General features: G+C 41.6%; 1 protein-coding gene across 5 annotated transcripts in view; it reads left to right on the top strand.

Annotated features, from left to right (window-relative positions):
* Positions 1-18,665, top strand: part of NFKB1 (nuclear factor kappa B subunit 1) — a 134,911-nt gene that overhangs the window by 57,567 nt on the left and 58,679 nt on the right. For all 5 annotated transcript variants that reach the window (XM_070392014.1, XM_070392032.1, XM_070392023.1 and 2 more), the window contains one exon: positions 18,081-18,229. In XM_070392014.1, the coding sequence (XP_070248115.1) occupies positions 18,081-18,229 (149 nt within the window). The remainder of the gene's footprint in view (positions 1-18,080; positions 18,230-18,665) is intronic.

Here is an 18,665-nt window from a genome sequence, read left to right as displayed (position 1 = left end):
TCTTCTATAGATTTAAGAATTTTGAGGCATTTATATTCAGTACAATTTTTTCAAATGCTATGGATTGTGTTGTTTTCTCCAAAACTAGAATCATACTTGGAAATAAATGACAACTTTGGCTAGGGTAAACCTTCCCAAATTTGCACACCTGGGATATTTTTCAGTGACTTAGAGGTGAAAATTGATACTTGAAGTTAGGACTGTTTTCCAGTGGGAGGGAGAAGTATGTCTTGGGGTGCTGCTGGGAAAAGCCTTTCTGCGCAGCTGCCCGGGCAAAGTCCAGGTGGGATGATAAATGAGATCAGCTGTCCAGATTACACAGCACCTGAGGCAAAGGCAGCTCCTCTGCTTCTCCCAGTCTCATTTCTGTTTTACCTGGAACCAGCTTTTTTTTTTTTATTGACTTTATTGGGCTGACATTGGTTAATAAATTACATAGGTTTCCAGTGTACAATTCTATACTACAACATCTGCATCACCGTTCACTCCCCGTTTACCCTCTGCTACCTCCCCTCACTCCCCTTTCCCTCTCATAATCACCATACTATTGTTTGTGTCTATGAGTATTCTTTTTTCTTTGCTTAATTCCGTCACCTTTTTCACCTAGCCCACCAATTCCCCTCCCCTCGGACGGCTGTCAGTCTGTTCTCTGTATCTATGAGACTGTTTCTATTTTGTTTGTTAGTTTATTTTATTCATTGGAGTCAACATATTGGTGAAGTCATATGGTACTCCTCTTTCTCTGACTGGCTTATTTCACTTAGCAATATACTTGCCAGGTCCATCCATGCTGTCACAAAGGTAAGATTTTCTTCTTTTTATGGCCAAATAATATTCCGTTGTGTAAATGTACTACCACTGCTTTTTTATCCATTCATCAACTGATGGGCATTAGGGCTGCTTCCAAATCTTGACTATTGTGAATAATGTTGCAATGAACATAGGGATGCATATATTCTTTTGAATTAGTGTTTTAGGTTTCTTGGGATGTATTCCCAGAAGTGGAATTGCTAGGTGATAAGGCAGTTCCATTTTTATTTTTATGTTAAAGGTAAGATCATACTGCTTTCCACAGTAGCTACACCAGTCTGTATTCTTATCAGCAGTGCACAAGGGTTCCCTTGTCTTCATATCCTTGCCAATACTTGTTGTTTGTTGATTTGATGATGATAGCCAATCTGACAGGTGTGAGGTGATATGTCATTGTGGTTTTAATTTGCAACTCTCTGATGATTAGTGATGTTGAGCATTTTTTCATGTCTATTGGATACCTGTATGTCCTCTTTGGAGAACTATCTATTCAGATCTTTTCCCATTTTTTAATTGGATTATCTCTTTTTTTGGTGTTGAGTTTTATAAGTTTTTACAAATTTTTGTAATTTATCCCTTATCAGATGTATCATTGGCTAATATGTTCTCCCATTCAGTGGGTTGTCTTTTCATTTGGTTGATGGTTCCTTTGCTGTGTAAAAACTTTTTTGATGTAGTCCCATTTGTTTATTTTTCTTTTTTCCCCCTCTTGCCTGAGGCAATATCAGAAAAAATACTGCTATGAGAAATGTCTGAGATTTTACTGCCTATGTTTTCTTCTAGGGATTTTATGCTTTCAAATCTTACATTTAAGTCTTTAATTCATGTTGAGTTTAATCTTTTGTATGGTATAAGAGATGGTCTAGTTTCATTGTTTTGCAGGTATTTGTCCACTTTTTCCAACACCACTTATTAAATAGACTATCTTTACCCATTGTGTGTTCTAGACTCCTTTGTCAAATACTAATTGAGCATAATGGCTACAGTTGATTTCTGAGTTCTCTATTCTGTTCCATTGATCTATATGCCTGTTCTTGTGCCACTACCAGGCTGTTTTGACTACAGTGGCTTTGTAGTATAGCTTGATATCTGGTATTGTGATCCCTCCAACTTTGTTCTTCTTTTTCAAGATTGCTGAGACTATCCGGGGTTTGAGGGTTCCATATAAATTTGTGGAGTATTTGTTTTAGATCTGTGAAATATGCCATTGGTATTTGAATAGGAATTGCATTGAATCTATAGATGGCTTTGGGTAGTATGGACATTTTAATTATGTTAATTCTTCCTATCCATGCACACAGTATATTCTTCCACTTATTTGTATCATCTTCACTTTCCTTCTTCAGTGTCTTATAATTTTCCAAGTACAGGTCTTTTGCATCCTTGGTTAAATTTATTCCTAGTAATTTTTTATGCAATTGTAAATAGGATTGTTTTCTCAGATTCCCTTTCTGATAGTTCATTATTGGTGTTTAAAAATTGCAACTGGTTTCTGAATATATCTATTTGTATTCTGCTACATTACTGAATTCATTTATCAGTTCCAGTAGGTTTTTGGTGGAGTCTTTATCAATATACAGTATCATGTCATCTGCAAATAAATACAGCTTTACTTGTTTCTTTCCAATTTGGATACTTTTTATTCCTTCTTGTCTGATTGCTGTGACTAGGTCTTCCAGTACTACGTTGAATGCAAGTGGTGGAAGTGGACATCCCTGTCTTGTTCCTTATCTTAAGGGAAATCCTTTTCGTTTTTGCCCATTGAATATAATGTTGGCTGTGGGTTTGACATATATGGCCTTTATTACATTGAGGTATGTTCCCACTTTGCTGAGAGTTTTTATCATAATGCTTCTGAATTTTATCAAATGCTTCTTCTGCATCTATTGATATGATCATGTGGTTTTTTATCCTTCATTTTGTTTATGTGATGTATCACATTTATTAATTTGCAGATATTGTACCAACTTTGCATCCCTGAAATAAATTCCACTTGATCATGGTATATGATCTTTTTCATGTATTGCAGGATCTGTTTGCCAATATTTTGTTGAGGATTTTTGCATTTATGTTCATCAGGGATATTGGCCTATAATTTTCTTACTTTGTAGTGTCTTTTTCAGTTTTTGGAATTAGATAATTCTGGCCTCAATAAATGAGCTTGGGAGTCTTTTCTCCTCTTGAATTTTTTTGAAATAGTTTAAGAACAGTAAGTGTTAGTTCTTTGAATATTAGGTAAAATTCAGCTGTGAAGCCATCCAGTCCAGGACTTGTGTTTGTTAGTAATTTTTTTATTACTACTTCAATTTCAGTAGTTGTAATCTGTCTATTCAGAATCTCTGATTCTTCCTGATTCAATTTTGAAAGATTGTATGTTTCTAGGAATTTATTGATTTCTCCCAGATTTTCCAATTTGCTGGCACATAGTTGTTTGTAATATTTCTTACAATCCTTTGTATTTCTGTGCAGTCAGTTATTACTTCAGCTCTTTCATTTCTTATTTTATTTATTTAGGTCCTCTTTATTTTTCTTGATGAGTTTGATTAAGGTTTGTCAATCTTGTTTATCTTTTCAAAGAATCTTGGTTTCATTGATCTTTTGTATTTTTTTAAGACTCTATTTCATTTATTTCTGCTCTCATCTTTATTATTTTCTTCCTTCTACTCACTTTGGGTTTTGTTTGTTGTTCCTTTTTCTGTTCCTTCAAGTGTAAAGTTAGATTGTTTATTTGAAATTTTTCTTGTTTCTTGAATAGACCTGTAATGCTATGAATTTCTCTCTTAGGACTGTTTTTGCTGTGTTCCATAGATTTGGGGTGGTTATGTTCTCATTTTCATTTGTTTCAAGATATCTTCTGATTTCTTCCTTGATCTCATTGTTAACCCACTCATGGTTTAGTAACATCTTACTTTAACCTATGTATTTGTGTGTTTTTCAGGTATTTTTCTTGTGATTGATTCCTAGTTTCATAGCATTATGGTCAGAGAAAATGCTTGATATGAGATCAGTCTTCTTAAACGTATTGAGACTTGTTTTGTGTCCTAACATGTAGTCTATCCTAGAAAATGTTCCATGTGCACTTGAAAAGTATGTATATTCTGTGCTTTAGAGTGAAATGCTCAGAAGATACCAATTAAAATCCATCTGATTTAGTGTGTCATTTAAGGGCACCACTGCTTTGTTTATTTTCTGTAATCCCCTACTATGACTGTATTACTATCAATCTCTCTCTTTATGTCCATCAAGATTTGCTTAGGTGCTCTTATGTTGGGTTCATAAATGTTTACAAGGGTTATATTCTATTGTTTGATTAAACCCTTTATTATTATGTAGTTTCCTTTTTTGTTGTCTCTTACTATAGCTTTGGTTTTAAAGTCTATTTTGTCAGATGTAAGTATTCTACCGTTGTTGTTTTTTTCATTTCCATTTGTATAAAATATCTTTTCCTGTTCATTTACTCTTAGTCTGTGTGTATCTTTTGTTCTGTGGTGAGTCTCTTTTAGACAGAATATACATGGATCTTGCTTTCTTATCCATTCAGATATCCTGTGTCTTTTAACTGTACTATTTAAGCCATTTACATTTAAAGTGATTATTGATAGATTTGTAATTGTTGCCATTTTATTCTTTTAACTGTGTTCCTCTGCTGCCCTCCTCCTCCTCCTCCTCCTCTTCCTCCTCCTCCTCCTTCTAAAGGCAGGTCCTTTAACATTTCTTGTAATGCTGGTTTGGTAGTAACAGACTTCTTTACTTTTTCTTGTCTGGGAAGCTCTTTATTTCTCCTTCAATTTTAAATGGTAGCCTTGCTGGGTAAAGTAGTCATGGTAGTAGGTCCTTTCTTTTCATGACTTTGAATATTTCATGCCAATCTCTTCCAACCTGAAGTGTTTCTATTGAGAAGTCAGCTGACAGTCTTATGGGAGCTCCTTTGTAGATAACTGACTTTTTCTTGCTGCTTTTAAGGTTCTCTCTTTGTCTTCAACCTTTGCCATTTTAATTATAATGTGTCTTGGTGTGGACCTCTTGGGTTCATCTTTTTTGGAACTCTTGCACTTCCTGGACTTGTGTATCTTTTCCCATCACCAGGTTAAGGAGGTTTTTAGTCATTTCTTCAAACAGGTTCTCAATCCCTTCTGGTACTCCATGATGTGGATGTTGTTATGCTTCATATTGTCCCAAAGGTCCCTTAAACTATCCTCATGTTTTTAAATTCTTTTTTCATTTTGCTGCTCTGATTAAGTTTTCCTGCTACCTTGTCTTTCAAATTGCAGATTTGGCCCTCGACTTTATCCAACCCACTGTTTATTTCTTTCAGTATATTCTTCATTTCAGACATTGTATTATTCATTTCTGACTTCATTTTTTATGGTTTCTATGCCCCTTTTTATGCTTGCTTTCTTTTTGTTGAAGTTCTCAGTAAGTTCCTTGAGTGTCCTTATAATAATTTTTTTGAACTCTATATCTGGTAGATTTCTTGCCTCTATTTCATTTGGCTCTTTTTTCTTTTTCTTTTTTAGATTTCTCCTATTCTCTCATTTGTCTCCCTTCTTTGACTGCTTCTTTGTGTCTATGTATTAGGTAAATCTGCTATGACTTCCAGTCTTGGTAGAGTGGCCTTATATACTAGGTGTCCTGTGGGACCCAGTAGTGTAGTCTTCTTGATCACCTGAGCTGGGTGCTCCAGGAATATCCCTTATGTGGGTGATGTGGGCACTGCTGTTGTACTTGAGTCTTGATTTATATTGGCCTGTTTGTGCCTGGGTCAACCTGCAGACTGGCTGACTGTGAGGAACAACCCATACCTCAGTGTTTGAGCTGCTGTGCATATGCTGACCACATAAAGTGGAATTCGCCTTAGTAGGGTCTGGTGCCTGCCAAGATCTTCCTTTAGATACACAGCTGTGACACTAATTGAATCCTGCTCTGATGCTGTCTGAAGCTGGCCACTGGATGTGTTGGTTCTGGAGTCTCTTGAGAGGGACTCTGGTGCAGGCCAGTGTCAGGTGCTGCCTGTTCTGGCCCTGGGAAACCTGTTTAGAGCAACAAAGCAATCCACAGTTTGTGGCTTCCTCTGTTGGGCCTAGATGTGCGTGGGAATGACCCATCTGTGCACACGGCCAGCTTTTACCAGCACAGGCCCGGAAGCAGGTCAGCAAAATCCCAAGGAACCCTGAGATCTGCCTTTGCCTGTTGGCTGCCTGTTAGGCTCAGTCACTGAAATAGCCTCTGGCGGTATTCAAGTTGCATGAGGTAGGTTCTGAGTGAATCACCAGGTAGGGGTGAGTGGTGTTCACCAGACTGATATGGTTCAAACTCAGTGCCAGTGCTGGGTCTGAGGCCACTCAGCAAATATCCCAGCATACCAGGTATACCAAGTCTAGCCGTCACCAACTGGGTGTTCATACACCTTTGTGATAGGGCATGACCTCAGGGAGTCATCAGGGTGAGGCCAGCAGAATTTATCGGGCCCAAACAGACCAAGATTTGGCCGTGTGAAGGGAGGGCTTTGCACTGCTCAGCTGTGTGAGGGAAAATAGCCTCCGTTGGAGAGGCACACAACTCAGTCTGTTTCAGATTCTGCCAGGAGCCTGATCTCAATGAGGTGGGGCTGCTGAGAGTCATGAGGATGGGGTTAGTGGATCTCCCGTGAAGAGGAGGTATTGGTGGGGCTTAGAGAAAGGGGAGGGGGGTGGACAGTGGGCCCCATCCAAGAGCCACACAACTTAGTCTGTCCTGGATTCTTCCCAGACCTTGGCACTGTGAAGCCACCAGAAGTCGGGAGGGTGGGGCCACTGGGGTCCCAGAGAGTATGGGTAGCCAATCGCTTGTGAGGGGGAGGCTCCAGTCAGGTACATAGGAAAGGGGGGAATGGCCTCCACCCCAAAGCCACACAATCAGTCACTGATACCCCCTGAGTCTGCCCAGAATTCTAAGCCCAGGTTCAGGCAGCTGACTCCTCAGGAGAATGCAAGCTCTGCAGGGTGGGTCTACAGAGAGGCCAGAGGGTAAAGCTACTGCTTTCCCCTGGGCTGATGCTCTCTCCCCAGAGCCACAAACTCTAGTGACTCCTCATGCACTCTAGTCCGCTCCGCCCTCCATCCACCAGAGCCCACAAACTGTGAATGAGATTTTGTGTATGGGCCCTTTATGAGGGTGCCTGTGTCTCTAGTAAACTCCTGTCTCTCCCTGGAGGACAGAATCCCTGCTGATTTTGACAGCCAGACATGTGGATGCCCCTCCCTGGCTCTGGTGCTCTGGGGTAGGAAACCTGGCTTGGGATTAAGACCTCAGGCTTCTCAAAGGGAACCTTTGTGGCTGAGATATCCTTCCAGGATTTCAGCCCCTGCCATGGGAGTGGAACCAGCCCTTTTCATGTCTCTCTGCCCTTCCTACCAGTCTCCTTGTGGCTTCTTCTGTAAATCCTCGGTTATAAAACCTCTCTTCACCTAGTCTTCAATTGGTTATTCAGCTTGATTGCTCTATAATTTCATTGTAATTCTAGTTTGTTTCTGGGAAGAGGTGAGTCTAAATCTTGGATCTCTGGAACCAATTTTGATGGTTGTTTTCCACCTACCTTATCACCTTGGCCTAGCCCCAGCACAGAGGCAAACTATATGTCAGAGTTAAATTTTACTTTTGAATTGAATTTATAAAAATTAAACGTGTTTTAGCATCTCTGCACCAGTCTGTCTGTAAACAAAAGCTACTTTTCTGACTGAAAAAACCCAAGGGAGTACAGTTGCTTCAAAAAATAATAATAATACTCATAAATAAAAATAGTGCCAGGGTTAGATGTTTCTAACTGTGATTTCAAGCCCAGGAGTTAGTAGAATTCACAAGTTAGTTGGCTTCGTGTACTCACCTTTTCCTAGAACTTTTCAGAAACTCCTCGGGTAATCCCCCATAGTTATATTAGTGAGGCAAACCCTGTCACATGACCAGTTTAGAGAATTGCAGGGATTCTTCATGAGTTAAACTCAGAGTTTGGGCTGAGATAGATAAACTAAGGCAATGAGAATAGAGGAAAGGGACATGTATCAAAGGTCGGGGGGGTAAGGGTGCCACCTGGCCGACATTTGGCAACTGATTACACATAGAAGACAGCAGAGGACTCCAAGATGAGAGGAGGGTTTTGGTGCAATTGCTTAGAAGATGGTGCTCCATTTAATAGGGGTTGGAGTAGTTTCAGAAGAAAGGCCATTTGTTCAGCCTTGGACAAAGTGAATTGTAAAGATGTTATGGACAGGAAGATCCCTGCAAGCAGCTGGATATGTTACAGATACTTAAAAGGAAATGAGTGCATGAGGTTTAAATTAAGGAGCATCTGAATGGGGTAGATCATTAAATCTTGGAGACTAAATAAGAGTGTCACGAGAGTGATCATGGTGAAGATTAGAAATGAACCAAATGGATGTCTGACAAAACTCTTTGAGGAAGAGGAGTGCCTCTTTGGAAGTGTCCAGTGAAGTGTCAGGGGAGAGTTGTGAGGAGGAAATGGTGACACGTCCCAGGCTCCAGAGAGATTAAGATGAAGAATAAGAAATGTCTAGTAGGTTTGGAAACATGGAGTCAACATCACCTTTGAGCATTTTTTCATTTGAGGATTAAGGGAATTAGTTAATTTGCAAAGGGATGTGGATTAAGTAGGAGTTTCAGCATCGGTGATTAAAGCTCTTCATGCATACTTGGTAAGGACAAAAAGAATGGAACTCGAGCAGGTGTAAGTACCTTTTAGGAACCTTTCTCATTAGATTATACAGAAAATTGAATGAAAGAATGGTTCTGTAGGTCTTGGTGTAGTGTCTGGCCCATAGGTTTCAGTAAATACTAACCATTACAGTTGCCATCATCATTATCAGGAAAGGGATTGTTTAGAGCAGCAGTTCTCAACCTGAGGGTCGCGACCCCTTTGGCGGTCGAACGACCCTTTCACAGGGGTCGCCTAAGACCATCCTGCATATCAGATATTTACATTATGATTCATAACAGTAGCAACATTACAGTTATGAAGTAGCAACGAAAATAATTTTATGGTTGGGTCACAACATGAGGAACTGTATTTAAAGGGCCAGAAGGTTGAGAACCACTGGTTTAGAGTAAGGGAGAAGAGTGTACGTGTTTTGTGGGCTAAAGAGAAGGATTTCTGGACAAGAGGAGGGTAATTCAAGGAGGTCTGGAATAAGTATGGCATTAAGGCCAGACCACAGTGGTTAGCTCTGGAAAAGGGAACAACTCTCCATTTCTTTGAATGAGGTAAGGATATCTGATAAAATAGGGACGTTTTGAGCCTGGGTAATAGTAAGCAGAAGAGCAATTGAAGAGACTCGCATGCAATGGTTTCCATCTTCTCATTGAAGTCAGAAAGAATCTTAACTGCAAATATGTGCTTAAGGCATGAAGAGACAAGAAGCATAGTCATTCATTTTGAACCTGCTATGTATCAAGAACTGTGCTAGACACTTGAAATTATCTCTTTTAATCCTCGTGAAAATTTGAAGATTATGTAGTTGTATTCACTGTTTACAGGTGGGAAACAAGTCAGAAAGGGGATGTGCCCAGGAGGGCACAGCTAGCAGTGGGAGGAGCCAGGATTCAGGGCAGGCCTGTCTGAGGGCAGAGGCTGTGCTCTTTATTGCAAGGGAGCTCAGCAGTTTGCGATCTTGGAGGTGTAGCCCTGCACTGCTTCTGATAAGGTCCTGGGGCGGGGGGCACGGGGGTTGGGGGGGGTTGGGGGGTGGTTGGAGGGGTATTCCAGTCAGTCACCAGAGTGAACATCAGAGAAAGTGCCTCTGGTTTGAGGAACTGTGCATTTGGGGTGAATCAGAAATGTAAATTCTAGGTCCCTGAGGGCGATAATAAGGCAAGGAATGGAGAAAATGTTTGAGTGAGGCACTAAGACTTCAGTGCAGTGGGCGAATGCCTTTTGGGCAACAGCAGCAGGGTGGGAAGAGGGAAAGATGGGGGGGGGGGTCCTTGGACTTTGAGAGGAGAGTTGCTACCTTAGTTTTCCAAGGGTGATGATTCAAGAGTCACCTTCCCTTCACTTTCTCACAGCTGCCGCCATGCCTACCCCTCAGAGCCCCCACCCAGACACCTTCTGCCAACTTAGGCTAATGTTCTGCTTGGGTATATAATAATCACATCCTAATTTAAGTAGCCTACTGAGAGTCTACACTAGGATCTAGCCTTTTTTAAAAAAAGACAAAATAACAAAAGAATGAATATAGTTACCTTATTTCTACCCCCTACCTAACACAACTCTTTATATTTTGAAAAATTGCCTTCCACAGATAACATTTAAATCATGACTTAGTTATTTAATCACGCTTTCACTAAAGAATTAATTATTGAATGCCCACAATATGGCAAATATTGCAAGCGCTGGGAATATAACAGAGGAGAAATCAGTGTCCCCACTCTCTAGAGCCTCTCTTCTCCTGGGGAAGATAGGGAACAATCAACATTAGTGAAATGTGGAGCATGAAACAGTAATGAACACAGGGAGAAAAATAAAGCAGGGGAAAGAAGCAGGGATCGAGTGTGGGAGGGGTGAACGTTTAGACGGAGTGGGTGAGCAGTCCAAGCCTCCCTGAGAGAATGGCATTCCTGCCAAGCCCCAAGAAGGTTAGAGAACATGCAGACATCCAGGGAAAGAGGCTGCTAGGCAGAGGACGTGGCAAACGCAGAAGCCCTCAGGTGGGAGCTGAGCTGGCAAGATCCAGAACAGCAAGGAGGCTGGTGTGGCTGCATGGGATTAGCAAGAAACAAAATCAAAGAGGAAAGGTGGGCCAGAGCGCCCAGGGCCTTGTATGCTGTGGTCAAGACTTTGGCTTTTAAGATGGAAAAGCATTGGAGGGTTTGGGGTTTTTTTCTTTTCTTTTTTTCTTTCTTTTTTTAAAATATATTTTTATTGATTTCAGAGAAGAAGGGAGAGGGAGAAAGAGATAGAAACATCAATGATGAGAGAGAATCACTGCTCAGCTGCCTCCTGCATGCCTCCTTCTACTGGGGATCAAGCCCACAAACCCAGGCATGTGCCCTTGACTGGAATCGAACCCAGGACCCTTCAGTCCACAGGCCAACGCTCTGTCCACTGAGCCAAACCGGCTAGGGTGGGGTTGTTTTTCTCTGACTTCTTATGGAAGATGTTAGTCATATATACACAGACTAATATAATGAGTCCCCTTGTACTAATCATTCAATCGGAGGACATTGAGCAGAGCAAGGAAACTGGCATGACCTGACTTGAAGGATCACTCAAGGCAGTGGGCAGGGGTGCGCACAGGAAACATAGTTATGAGCAAATACTCAATTTGGGATGTCTTATGGAGGTCTGACTACATATCTATTTTATGCTTTGTTCAGCAAAAAAAAAAAAAGAGAGAGAGAGAGAGAGAGAGAGAGAGAGAGAGAGAGAGAATACACATACTGTAGGAATGGGGGGAAAGAAATGGTACCAGAGTACCACTATTTTAAACTTTATTTTCTGTTAAGCATAAACCCAAGTGTCCCGAACAAGTGGCTTATAAATAAACATGTGTAGCACTCCTCCATAAGTTACAAATTATCTACTCATTCCTATATTCTTTAGCAACCATGGATAATTGGGCCATGCAAAGGGAAAGGATTTACTTGTAGTTTGTTAATGAAGTAATGGCACCTGTTGAGGTCCAAGTCCCCAGCAATTTTTGGAGGTAGCAACAGTGGTCCTCAAATTTCTGAAAGAAGCGTAATTTATAAAAAGCTATATTTTATGTAATGAAACTGAAAATTAAAATAGAGCAACAGAAAAAGTAATTCCGGGTCAAAGTATGACAGAAAACTCAAAACTGTCAAAGCAGTTATATGTACACAGAGATTTTATTTGTCTTCGTTGCCTAGTTATGAGACCCTCTTAGCCCATGTTGTTGTATTTAATGGCACAGTTTGTCCTTCTAATCCCAGCCTAACAACTGCACTGTGTGTGCTGTTCAAAAAAGTAAGGGCATTAAACAGGGCGAAAGAATGGGCACGAATCAACAGAGATCCAGGAGCACTTTTGTCAGCAGGGAGTGGGTCGCAGAGGGTATTTGCTGTCATGCCACCTGGCTGAGAACGCCACCCTTCCATTCAGCAGACTGGTCCTCTGTGTCATGGCTGTCTGACCTTGTGGCATGTCACTTGTTCATCGGTCTGAACTTCTGTTTTCCTATCTGCGAAATGGGGACGATCATGCCAACACTGTCTACCTCGCAGGGTCATTGAGAGGCCCAGGGGTGGAGCAGGCTACTCATAAATAAAAGAGAAGGAAAGAAACTGGTGCTTCCTTGGGACCTGCTTTGGGCAGGCACTGTGCAGTCCTCTCGGGCCACGTTGTTGGCCCATGTTGTAGATGTTGGGCGTGAGGTTCAGAGAGGCCACTGAGCTGGAAAAAGAAAGAACTGGGATTTGACCCCAGATTGGCTCAACCTGAAATCCCCTGCCTTAAAAAAAAAAAAGAGCCCTAACCGGTTTGGCTCAGTAGATAGAGCATTGGCCTGCGGACTGAAAGGTCCCAGGTTCAATTCTGGTCAAGGGCATGTACCTGGGTTGCTGGCACATCCCCAGTAGGAGATGTACAAGAGGCAGCTGATCAATGTTTCTCTCTCATCGATGTTTCTAATTCTCTATCCCTCTCCCTTCCTCTCTGTAAAAAATCAATATAATATTTTTTTTTTAAAAAAAAAGAATTAACTTCACTGAGCATCTTCTTGCTCTGTACCAGAAACTGTTAGACATGGTTCTGTACAAGAGTTCAATAAAAGTTATTCTGTACTTCCTGGGTGCTCAACACTGAGAAACAATAAAATCTGACTGGTTTTTTTTTAATCACTGAAAGAAAATATTTTATGACAACGTTCTTTTCTTTCTTCTATTTTCCTTTCTTCTTCTTCTCCCTCTTCATTCCCCCTCTCACTCTCCTCTTCCCCACCCTCTCCTTCTTCCTATTATATTCTAACTTCAGCCTAACAGAGAAGAATCCATGCGTAGTTTAATAATGTCTGTGACATGATGTTTTTTATGAAGGAGGGTTCCTTGAAAGAGTGTTCTTCTGCCACCTCCCAACAGTCTCCGAGACCTCTTTCTCACAACACACACCAACACAACCCAGAGAACAGGTTTTTCAGGAATAGCTGTCATGTACTAACACTGTGCTAAGGCAAAGGAGAACTACAAAGCATCGGGCAGACTGGACATAGGGAAGTAAAAGTGATCAAGCCAAGTGGTACCCAGTATAATACAAAATGTGAGTGGGCTTTAGAGGTGGACACACCCAAGTTTAAAGGCTACCCACTCACTCCAGTTATAGGAAAGATGGCAGTTCACTTGGTCTTAATGAGCCTCAGTTTCCTCGGCTGTGGAGTGGGGTACCACGATGGACGTCCACAGGGCTGATGTGAAAACTGGCTGAGTTAACATGTTTCCTTTCCTTCCATAAAAACAGTAAGTCAGGACATACAGATGTGTGTACTCTGGGAATTTAACAAGCAAGGGAGGTAAGACGAGAACCCTATAGTTGCCACCTGGTTTTATCATCTTCTCATCGCAGTAAGTTGCCTGTAGTTTTCCTGTCCTGCTCTAATGATAGTCCCAAAGAAAGGGACAGAAGTGGGGTTTTGTGGACTAAAGTGGTGAGGAGCGTGTCATGGAAGGCTGAGAATTAGGTCTTACCCTTGAGAAATAGGTGGTTCTAGGTAGAAAAGAGAAGGAAGGGACACCCCCAGGTGGTAAGAACCACTTGAAGGAAACTGAGAAGTGGTGGTGAGTATGACTAATAAGCAGACTAACCACAGAGCCTTTGCACATGCTGTTCCTCCTGTCAGGAATGTTGTTCCCAAACCCCTGGGCTCCTATTCATCTCTTCCCTTCTTCCACTCCTATTCTTCTTCCAGAGCTCAGCCCTCATTGCTCCTTCAGGAAGTTTTCTCAGACTTCCTGACCCAGTCAGATCCCTACAATATGTCCTTTGTCCATGCTTCACAGTTATGTGTTTGCATTTATTTGTGAGAGTCTCTGATTATTATTGGTCCTGTTCTTTAATTCCCACAAAAACAGGGGCTGTGTCTGTTTTGCACTCACTCTATATCCCTTCATTCCCTGAGTTACTGCAGGGCATGAAACATACAGGGGCTTAATAAGTAATTATTGAATAAGTGGACACATTTTGGTTATCAGTGAGGATAGGAGAGTTGATATTTGAGATTGCTAATCCCATTAGGTTCCAAGCACTGTATCAGCTCATTTAATCCGTCAAAACAATCCTGCAAAACCAAGTGTGTTGTTACTTTCATATAGAGGTGGAGAAGCTGATATCCAGAGATGTTAACCATCTTTCCCTGTTGACCAGCTAATAATTGACAGCAGAGGGATTTGAGCCCAGCAGCTTGGCCTCTGAGCTCCTGGAATTAACCACATTGCTTTTTTCCTCTGCCTCTTCTTTAATTATCGTCATCATTATCATCACTTCATGAGGAAAACTAAGCAGAAAAAGAACTAGTTCATGTGTCATGTCTTACCTTCATGTTGACTCTACATTCTGTCAGAGTGATAGGGTCACATTTACTCAGCAAGCTCACTGGCCATTTCAAATTCTGATCCCCAGAAAATTCTAGACTATTTCTCTTAATCATGTACTTTGCCAGAGCATGGCAGAGTTGTTTTAAATAAAAGGAGGTGGTTTGACTAAGTTTGGTACTATCTGAGACCTTGGTTTCTACTTCTGACTCAAAAAGCAGATCTAGCCTGTGGTCATCAGTAGATATTGAGTCATGAAGCTCCTGGAAGAAAAGTTTAATTCATCAGGGAAGCCACAGAATCCTGAGCGCCCCCAAGAAGGGCAGCTGTTACTATAATAACATAATTATTACTAGAACATTAACGAAGCCCAATAAAATATGGCACTCCTAAAAGAAGATTTACCCTAGGGATAAAAGGGGCCTTAATTCATCATTTATACTAATCACCTGCCTTAGACAGGATTGGTCTTAAAACATCATCTCAGGGCAGTTATATTATTTAAAGATCTCTGGGTAGAGAGGTACATTATAGTAGTAAAAAAAGGTACTAGATAATGCTTGTGCACTATTGTTACTGACTGGTCAGTGTTCCAAAGACTTTACATGCATGAACGTATTTAATCCTCACAGCAGACCTGTAAGGTCCTGTTATTATCCCCATTTTACGGATGAGGAATTGAACACAGCCCAAGGCCACAGCTAGGAAACGATAGACCTGTCTTTAAACCCAGCTCGTCTGCCCCTCAAGTACTTGCACTGACAATGCCCCCCTGATAGCTGATTCCTCAAGTTGTCATCTGTGCCTCCTTGTCTGTGACTGAAAACTTACCTTGTGTTTGAGCCATTAGTGTTTAATTAAGAGCCTGCTATGTTCAGACTCTTTCAAAAATGATTCCACCTTTCTGGGAGATACAGTTGCTTTCTACAAACTTAACTTCCAAGGGAACTGCTATTCAAAAAAGTAAGAGGGAGGCTGAATAAAAGTAATTACATTCCCTGTAAAACAAAGGAATTTCTGAATCAACTGCAAAGAGCTCTCAGCCATCCTGGCATTTTATAAAGTACATCACACTCTCCCTCTCCCCCGCCCCCCCCCACTCCATGTTAGAATCCCATTTCGCCATATAACCTGAAAACAGTACCATGTGTTTTCTGTCTCACACTTCAGCTTTCTTCCCTCAGTCAGTATTTTGGAAAGTCCACAAAACCCAGGGGCCTCCCTGTCCTTGCTCTGTGGTCTGTGTAAAAACCAGATGATGCCATGCCGACCTGAACTCTTTCAAATGGCTCAGCGCATTAGTCATCGGCAAATTTTTCAGGTACCTTTCCTCAGAGACTACCCAGTTCCTCATTCTTGCCACCCTTTAATCGTGAAGTAATAGAAAGAAAAAGATGTGAGTACTTTTGGGGGCACCTCCCACCCCTTCCCTTCAGTGACTGATTCCTTCCTAGTGGTGACATTGAAGGGCCCAGATATCCTAAGTGATTGGGCTTTAGTCACTGGACTCCTTCTGTTGTCCTGCTTTGGTGGAAAGCCTGCCTGATTTCACCCAAGTGAAGCATTTCGCCATGCCTTACACTGTTGCATTTCTGTGCTTCGTACACTTAAAAAGTGGAATTACATGATCTCTTCAGTGCTGCTTCCACTGTTCATTTACCGCTGAAGAAGCCCCTGTGGAGTGTGTCCTCATAACAAAAACCAACTTCAGATGTTGGGACAACAGCCAACTTTGGAGCAAACCCAGTACTTTCCAACCCCTGTCCTGTCCTGAAGGGACAAAGGCTTTCTGCCTGTTATAAAAGGTAAAGCATTAAGTTCATAATTAGTGTTATGCCCAGAGGGCTTTTTTAGATGCTATACCTCTTTAAGAAATTATTTATTTGTGCTTTGAGGTAGTCAAAACCTGATTTAATCCTAAATATGTTTTGTGATTAGCTTGGCTCTACAAGGACGGGAGGCCACCCCCACAGGTGGCTGTGGTCCTTGGGAAGGCCTGTTAGAGGATTTGGAAGCAAACTCTTGCTGCAGCTCTGAGTCAAGGTTCAGGCAGAGCGGCCCTAAGGTTTCCAGTGGAGCCACACTGTTGGTTACAGGGTAGTCTCTCCCCCAAAACCTCGTAGGGAATAATCCCAGTTCATATCAACGTCTCAATTCTTGCAATGAGAGACTGGATTGGGGGGAAAGCCATGCTGAAAAATCCTGATGAAACCCTGCATCAAGGAAATCTGGATCTGTTTGGTGATATTCTAGTAGAAGCAGATTGGTTGAAAGTCTGTTTCCAAGAAATTTTATTGGCAAATGTAGGTTCTTCCTCAAGTTCACCAGATGGGTTTTCGGTCCACTTGTTTCCCCTCCTAAGCTAAAGGCTGCTTGTGCAGATGAAAATATTTCTAATGATTGTAGAGTTGACTTAGGTCATGCACTTCCTCGAAAAGAGGCAGTATGAGTTTCAGAGATAGGATGACCAACTCTTAGCCCTGTGTACCAGGAAACCCTTTCAGTTCTGGGCAAACTAAGATGGCTGGTCACCCTTTGAGGAGATATAATGAATTTCTAACAGTTTTTGCTGAATTTATGACAGGATTCTGATTCATAGGATTTGGGAAAGTGAAAACTAAAGCCATTGGCCTTTCCTGTTAATATGAGTTTAGTGTTGGGGCTCTCTCAGAGAAGGAACCTGTGGTCTGCTCTAAGGGTCTGAGGACCAACTAGAGGAGAAAGGTTGTCCAACTTCTCTTGCTTAAAATGTAATGATCCCCTTGCTGTTTCCTTTTTAGTGGTATTATTACTTTAATGGTATAACAATAAAAAAGATAAATTACCTTAAATGGGTAATCCTGATTTTATAAAATAAGACAGTGGTTCTCAATCTTCCTAATTCCGCGACCCTTTAATACAGTTCCTCGTGTTGTGGTGACCCCCAACCTTAAAATTATTTTTGTTGCTACTTCGTAACTGTAATTTTGCTACTGTTATGAATCGTAATGTAAATATCTGATATGCAGGATGTATTTAGGCGACCCCTGTAAAAGGGTCATTCCACCCACAGGTTGAGAACCACTGAAATAAGAGCTCAGTAGGTGTCAGATAGAAGGATTTGCACCGTGGAAGCGCACTTACTTGAACTAAAGAAAAGAACTATGATCTGGCCATCTGCAACTCAGTTATCAGAGCTCATAGCAGAGAGTGCCAGGCTCAAGTTTCCTAACCAATCACTGTAACCCTAGTCTGTGAGCTGGGGTGTCCATTGACAACCTTGAGAGCCAGGTTCCTGGCAAAACTCTCCTGCCTATCTCATGGCAGAGACATAGGATGCACTGCGCCTGCTCACATCACTCCTTCCCTTGATTTCCATCCTCCATCAATCCCAGTTCCCTTCTGACAGGTCTTTTATACAGCTTTTATGACTGAAAATTGTGATGAAGGTGCAGATGAAAATGTATTCTTGGTTAGTAGGAAGAGGGTGCTTCATGGCTACACAGCATCCTAAAGATGTGGTGTTCCAACTTCAACAGTACGGACTGTGTTGTATTTGGTCTGCTACCAAATAGTAGGTCCTCCACGCACAAAACAACCACCATTAGCATTTTGATGTATTTCCATCCCATCATTTGTTCATCACATATTTTTAAAAACAGAGCATATTTTTTAGACTTAGTGGCTTGTCCTAAGCATTTTCTCTACACTGCAATTGAGTCAGATGCACTCACTTTTAAAATGTGCTTCTTACATAGATCTGCAACTATATGGGACCCGCAAAGGTTATTGTTCAGCTGGTCACAAATGGGAAAAGCATCCACCTGCATGCACACAGCCTGGTGGGGAAGCACTGCGAGGACGGGATCTGCACCGTGACTGCTGGACCCAAGGACATGGTGGTCGGGTAAGTGAGCGGATGCGACGCCAAGGAGAGCGGATAGAACATGGCAGCCAAGAATTGGACTGGAAAGGGCCTCTTCATTGGGGGTCTTTCCATGCCTCTCAGAAGGCTGGAAATGTAAACGTGTGCCCTCACTTGGATTCTGAGGCATACAGCACCCACATGCCTGGTTTCCCGAGGCAGCCCAGTTTGCACCTGTGGTCCTGGCCTCATTACTTATAGCACCTCCTTTCCCTGTCAGAAGTGGCTGATAGATTACCTGGCCACTTGATCTATGACACATTTGTGCCACTTTTAGCAAAATTTTTCTTCTGGAAATAAAGGTAAGAGCAAGTTAGAAGGAATAATTATCCCAGAAATCAACACTTTATGAATGGTTTTATATACTCTTGATGATTTCTTTAATGGAGTACTGAGTCTGGATTTATAGCGTGAACAT

The sequence above is a fragment of the Myotis yumanensis genome, unplaced genomic scaffold (assembly GCF_028538775.1).
Source record: "Myotis yumanensis isolate MYYU_CA2020_CCGP unplaced genomic scaffold, mMyoYum1.0.hap1 SCAF_1, whole genome shotgun sequence".
NCBI lineage: Eukaryota > Metazoa > Chordata > Mammalia > Chiroptera > Vespertilionidae > Myotis > Myotis yumanensis.
Note: the sequence above shows the minus strand (reverse complement) of the source record. Positions and strands in the feature narration are given on the sequence as shown.